Source organism: Acanthisitta chloris, unplaced genomic scaffold (genome assembly GCF_000695815.1).
Source record: "Acanthisitta chloris isolate BGI_N310 unplaced genomic scaffold, ASM69581v1 scaffold12509, whole genome shotgun sequence".
NCBI lineage: Eukaryota > Metazoa > Chordata > Aves > Passeriformes > Acanthisittidae > Acanthisitta > Acanthisitta chloris.
Genome location: NW_008690941.1, coordinates 89,339 through 96,216, shown reverse-complemented (window position 1 = coordinate 96,216; position 6,878 = coordinate 89,339). Strand labels below are relative to the sequence as shown.

General features: G+C 44.4%; 1 protein-coding gene across 1 annotated transcript in view; it reads right to left on the bottom strand.

Annotated features, from left to right (window-relative positions):
* Window positions 1-6,878, bottom strand: part of LSAMP (limbic system-associated membrane protein) — a gene marked incomplete at its 5' end in the record, with an annotated part of 91,984 nt that overhangs the window by 9,381 nt on the left and 75,725 nt on the right. The window contains one exon of the mRNA XM_009082034.1: window positions 2,009-2,143. Coding sequence (XP_009080282.1) covers window positions 2,009-2,143 — 135 coding nt within the window. The remainder of the gene's footprint in view (window positions 1-2,008; window positions 2,144-6,878) is intronic.

Sequence of the window (6,878 nt, the reverse complement as noted above, 5' to 3'; positions counted from 1 at the left end):
CTTTCCCAGGCCTCAGTTTCCCTGTCTGTGATATGGAAGGGCCATTACTCTGGAAGCCTGAAGGTGGTAGTGTGAGACCAAAGCAAAGTGAGATTCTCTCTCCTGCAGTCCGGGCTGACAAGCTACGTGCTCCACAGCAGATGATAAAAGATGGCCAGGAAGCTCCTGAGGTTAGTCAGGTCCCGTTTTTTAAACTTACTATAGTCTTCCCACTTTCTGCTGCTTGTGGTATTGTTTAAGGAAGCAAGATGAGGAAAGATGTATGCAGATGTCTAGCTTTCATTCCTCAAACAGGACAGATTTTTTTCCTGCATGGTTCTCATGATCTCTTAGATTTATTTCTCTTTCTTTCAAAAGAAAAGATCTATTCTGAAGGAATTTGTAACTTGCTTACATTACAAATTACTTCACATATTAATATTACAATACTCTATCACATTATATTTTTATATATTTCAACAGTTAAAATGTTTAAGATCTTACTGTGGCATAGTTATTATGTGTTGAAACAAAGTCAAAATCAAACATTCTGACTTTATACAAACAATCTGCTTCAACTACATTAAAACCATCATTGAAATTATGTTTCACAGAAACATTTGAAAATATTAATTGATTCTCATGGAATGTCTTGGGTGTATAAACTCAGCTGGTTTTGACAGGAAAAAAAAACCCTCAACACTTTTAGTTCAGAAAATCTGCTACTACAGTTCATATTCATGCCGAACTTGGCCAATGAAGCAGCTGGTATTAAACCACTGCCACCCAATTTCTAAGGGAATGACAAAAAATTCTGTGGATTCTGACAATCTTGCAAGGAGCCTACTACATTGACTTCTAAGTAAGATAGAAATGTTGATGTAATGCCCCAATGCGAAAGAAAAAGACAAAGAGCAAGAATGGTATTAAAAGGTGCTAAAATCACCTGCAGTGCCAAATTAGATTGGGATGGGCTGAAACACTTGCTGCCATCAGCTCTCTGCCCTAACCTGCTCCCCAACAGTTCTAACTGTGAATCAAGGCCATGAATATGCACCCTGAAAAATATCTGTAACCACCTCCAGTGGTACAATTTAAGTTACTATTCCAGTGGATAAACTGAAGGTCAGGAGAGGATACACCTCCCATTCATCCATCTCTGCTGAAAAGTTATTAGCCTCCAAGCAAGGAAGCAGAGCAGGTTGATGGGGGTATTCACTTTAAATCACTCCAGTGCCAAATATAAGCCATATAAGTATGGAGGTGGACATACACAAATGTAGGATTAAAAAAGTGACATCAGTCTGAAATAACTTGTGTCACTGTGAGAGGAGCATGCCAGTAGAGTGGACATCTGTCTAAGCATGTATGGACAATGGGATCCATGCCCCACTCATACAAGTATGAATCTAAGCCACATGCCTCTTGGTGACTTTAGGTGGATTGCCATATCCTTTGGTCAAGCCCCTTTATGTATTGCATTGGTGCACAGAGGGTGTCTTAGACACAGCTTTATGCTAATGACCAGAAACCAGCATAAAAGTTACGTTTTTGCACCCTCTCATCACCACGTGTCCCCTGAGCTGCAATACCCATGTAGGCAGTGCTGAGATGGTTGGGTGCAGGCAGGCGTGTATTCGCTCTGAGCCAGCTGAACCCTCTCTTATCTCTCCTTGCTGCCTTGCTGAAGCTTCTCTTCACGCTACTGTTCACCCGAATATCAATGAGAAAAACGAAGGCATCGCCACTGTTTCTGAGGGGAGAGACAGGGGCAACTCACAGCTCCTCTCTCTCTCTCTCTCTCTTTCTTTGTGTGTCTCTCTGTCCCTGTCTCTCTCTCTCCCCTTTTCTTATATCTTCCATAAACTATACCCTGTGATAAGTGTCTGATTGCAGATAGTTTTCTGAGTGCCCCCCCTTTCAGGCTGTATAATATAAACCCAGACACTCTTCTCTATTTAACCTGAAGTAACCTCGGCCCACGGGCAAAGCTCTCCCTGTTGACCCATTCCAGCTGTGATGTACTCACAGTTCACAGTGACCCGGACTTGCTTGACGTCTGCTGAGGCAACCTCGTTGGCAGCTTTGCATTCATACTTGCCCGACTGCTCTCGTGTGATCCCTAGGATCTCCAGATACTCCTCCTCACCTTCAAACTCTCTGCCTGGTTAGGACAGAAAAATACAGAGGGTGGTTCTGTTAGGCTTTCAGATTTGGGAAGCCTTCTGCTTAATTGGAGAAACAACCGCAACAGAAATTCTGCAAATAAGCAACAGTCATGAGCAATTTAATAGTTATTTCAGAAGCCATATCAGCAAGATACTAGCATTTTCTTTAGTTATGGAAAACAGAAAATTGGGAAGGAAGCATACAAACGGTTACCAATACATTGCATCTCACAGGCTGCCCAGGCCAAGAAGCAAAATCTCCATCACATCAGATCAGATCAGTTCGCTAGTGTGATGGCTGAGTACTAGGAGAGGTTAGTCAGGCTGTGGCTGTTGTGATGGTTCAGGGCTAGCTGGGTCGTCAGATGTGGTGCTGTGTTGTCAGCACCCTTTTTTCCACAGCAAAGCTGTGAAAAATGTCTTTCTGTCTCTCAGAGCAACCACCACCCTGAAGTGCCATTGATCAGATCACGCTACCGTTAAACATGGCCAAACTGAGAGAAACGAAGTGTAATTTGATCCGCAGAGACCAATAATCATTACACATCCCTGATCTACTGTACGTATGAAATAACATATCTAAACCGTGCTGCCTCGCTAACACACTTCTGAAAACAGTGTCAGTCAGGGTTACAGAGGGGGCAGGAATCGGGGGAGGTCTTGCTTTTAATTCACTGTATGACCTTGGGTGAGTCACTCTTTCACTCTCCCTTTGTGAACCTCAGCAAATAGCCCCCCTACTCCCATCACCTCCTGGTCAGAGAAGGCTGGTGAGGTTAACCCATGTAAAACACATTGGATTCATTGGATGAAAGTTGCCAAGGAAGCATGAAATATTAGCATTGGTGTATCTACTCTATTCCTTCAGAAAGCAAAGTAAGGGTCCTCCTGAAAAGAATCTGAACTACACTCCCTCCTCTGAGAGGGCTGTGAGCACTGCTCTGCAGCATGGGAAACCATAAGCCCCAGTTGTGTGCTTGTGTATGTTTAGAGAAAGCATCTCTAACCCTCAAAGGGTAAAAGCAAGATTTAAAAAAAAAATTCCAGATTTTCCAAAGCAACTCTCTGCCCAGAAGACATTTTCTGCTCAACAGGTGCTGAGCACTTCTGAAACCCTGCACACTTCACATAAGTGCTTACAGTTGTTTGATGAAGTTCAAATAGTGCCTGCAAGGATGGGGCTGTTTCCCTTGGCTTATGGCACTGCATGAAAGCAGTGGGTAAGCCCTGTCTCTGGAGCTGAAGTTCTCATGGAGCCACCTGCAATGAATCTCACCACACAGGCACAGAATTGCTACAGTACGTTAGCCAGGCTAGGCTGGCCACATGCTGGCAATGCCAGATGCATGTATTTCCCTTCCACATCAGAGAGGGACTTCAGAAACTTCAAAATCTGCTCAGAACTCTGTCCCTTACACAATTATTTTTGCCTTTTTTATTTTTTTTTTTCTCAGGCAATTTTCAGAATCATTCTAGGGGAAAACTACCCCCCGTCACGGAGACTCAGCATGAAAACAGCAGTGTACCTATTAAACTCATGTAAAGACAAGGTTTCCCCTCTCTTTCAGCAGGGCTAACCAGCAGTCTCTTTTTCCAGTTCCTACCAGATGTTCAGGTGAGTGGAAATCTCATTGCTGTGTCTAAAACTTCAAACTGCTTTGATTTTTGCAGCCTGCTGAAGGGCCTTCCTACATGGCAGCAGCATGTTGTACAAGCAAGGGAGGCAAAATTGGCTTCTGCTGGGCACCTAGTGCTCCAGGACACTGCTCTCAGTCCTCTGCTGTGCACTAGGGCTGATGTTGTGGAGAGTCAAGTGGAGAAGGAAGCAGGGTGGGATTTTTAGAGGTATTTTTTTTATTGCTGTAAATCAGGAACATGTTAGGGAATCTCAGTCCCTGTAGGACCAGAGTTAGATGAGTCATAGTACTGTGGAAGGGACTTCAGTCACCAACTAACCTGTTTTGCAACCTCAAGGCAGGACACATGAGTCGTGTCATGGGCACAGCCATCCTCTGCCCTCCAGCGGCAGAGACTGTGCAGCCACTCCAGACAATCTGTTCCTGTGCTTTGCTGTCCTTAGTACTAGAGCAGTTTCCCTGAAGTTTGACCTGAGTCTCCCTTGCTGCAATTTAAAGCTATTATTTTTGTCTTAGCCGCTACAGACAAAAAGAACAAATCATTCCCTCCTTCCCTGCAATAGCCTTTTATCAACTTTTAAATCACTTATGTTCCTCCCTCAGTTGTCATCTTTTTTTCCTTTGGCTGAACATTGCCAGGGTCTTTCAACCTTCCTCTGTAGGTGAGATTTTTTTAGACCCTTGATCATTTTTGTTCTTTGCTTTTAGACCTCTCTGACAACTTCACATTTTTCTGGAAGTGCAATACCCCAAACTGAATACATCATTTCAGATGAGGTGTTACCAGGGCTGAACACAGATGACGGAATGCATCACAACTTCTGCACCATGCTGCTGTCTGTATAGTCAATACATTGTTTGTGTTTTTGCTATTAGCATGAATCATTTCTGTTTGGGAATGATTTTAATTCCCAGATCTTATCACATACTGCTACCTGCTAATAAAGCTCTTTCAAAATCCCACCCCCAATCTGAGCTGACAACCAACACTCCCCTCCTTTCACAGCTGCACTCCCAGTTGGTAGGTCAGTCAGTTGACTGGAAAGTTAATCAGACATGAGGGAAAGACTTAGAAAGAAAAGGTTAAAACGCAATTTGCCTCTGCTTTGCAAATCATTTGCTCTGCAATTCTGCCATGTTTATACACAGGGTTCATTCCAAGTGGGACTTGCTTCTCCTGCAATTTGCCCTTGTCACAAGACTGTCACTGTAATGAAAACAGGGTTGAGGGTGACTTAACCAGCTCTAATGGAGTGGCACCCTCATTAAGGGCGCAGTTAAGTCTGTCTGTCAGAGAACCACATGAATGGAGCTCCAAAGCATCCTAAAAGGGTACACACTTTCCCAAGAGAAGATGCTTTTCAGCTTCTCTCCTGCATACGTACATGGACTTAGAGCATACTGTGTACCATGGCCAGCAGGAGAACTTTCACAGCTATGCAAAACACCTCTCAAGACATGATGAGCTGCTGGTTTGCCCAGTGGAGTTCTCTGGAAATAAGTGAAAGGCAGGACTTCTGTTTTAAAGGGCATGCTAAAGACATCAACAAGCCTATTCAGCTCCTTGTTCCTTTGCTCCAGGACATGGATATTAGCATAATACTTCAGGGAAAGTTTCTGTGACAGTCTCTTGCTAAAATACTGGTGGCACTGTCCTTGTCCTTGCACTGGTGACCTGTTTCAACCCTGGGCATCAACATTTTGCTACAAGAACTCAGCTGCTCTCACTTTGCAAGACAGACCCTTTTGCTTGCTGCCTTGCCCCCTCCGAGAGTACATTACTCATTTCTAACAAAAAGCATTTATATAAAATCAAGGTGTCATAGTACAGATCAGGAAGAGGAAAGATGTATCACAGTGTGTTAGAGAAATGTCAGGTTGTGATACCTTGCAGAGAGCTGTAGAGATGTTTTCACTAATTCACTTTGGCAGCCAGATTAGGTGAGTCATATTAACTCTAACCTCTAAGGCAAACAGAGGGCGGGGGGGAGCAGGAACAGAGCTTTATACATCGAGTGAATTTACAAATGTTTCTGCACAGGAGCCAGCTTGGCAGGGAACTGATAGTTGTCACTATGCAGTTTATCAAAGAGGGGAGGGAGAAGGCTTGGACAATACTCTTTGGTACCAGTAACAAAGAACATATTCTATTAGGTGAAGAGAGGGACTGCCAGCTCCTGGCAAGTGAGACACTCCATTCCCATTAAGAGAAGACATTTGCCTTGAGCATGTTATCAAGGGACAAAATCCTGACCCTACTGCCAAAGCTTCCTCACTGACAAGAGTTGTCTCCTGCCTGTTCTGTCTGGTTCTGTACAGCCCATTTCCAGTGAGGGGCCTCTCAGGTTTCCCTGAGGGGGTGACTTCTCATGCAGTGCAGCTCTTCTTATCCCAAACCATCCCCTCCCATGACTTCAGGCAACCTGCTTCCCTGCAGGTTTTTTGTCTTTCACACGTTCATCCTTAGCTTGGTTTCTTGCTACAGCCCCATTAAACACCATCTTGCCAAGCTGTAGCTCCTTAACTCTGTCCCTGTAAATCAGAAAGAGGAGCTTTCTGCTCTGGAGGCTGGAGATAGAGAGCATGAGCCTAGGAGGCTTGACAATCAAACCAACAGGGAACGACCCCGAGCAGCGCGAGCCAGGCAGCTGCCGCTGCTCAGAGCTGGCAGAGCCCTTTTTGCAGAGGGATCTGCGGCAGACGGCTTTGATGTGTGCAGGAGGAAGGCTTTGAAGGCCTGCTTGCCTCAGCCACATTTCCTATCCTCTGGCTTCTTAATTGGACCCAGTAAATAATGAACCTGAACAGCAAATCTGCTCGGCTATGCTAGCCTGCTGGCAAGCAGCCTCCCTCTCTCCTTACCCTCTGGAAATAGCCTTGTACAACCCCATTGGCTCTGCATATTGTCCCTGTTGATATGCACACCTGCTCTCATCTATAGATACATATAGATAGATGAGAGAGATAAAAGATATATTCTATATTTTATATACTGTGCATTTATTTTTCTATCTGTAAATCCCACTGTGTGTGCAGAAACGCAGACTGACATGCTCCCCACGTATTTATGGGTCCTTCTCACCTCCACCCAAAT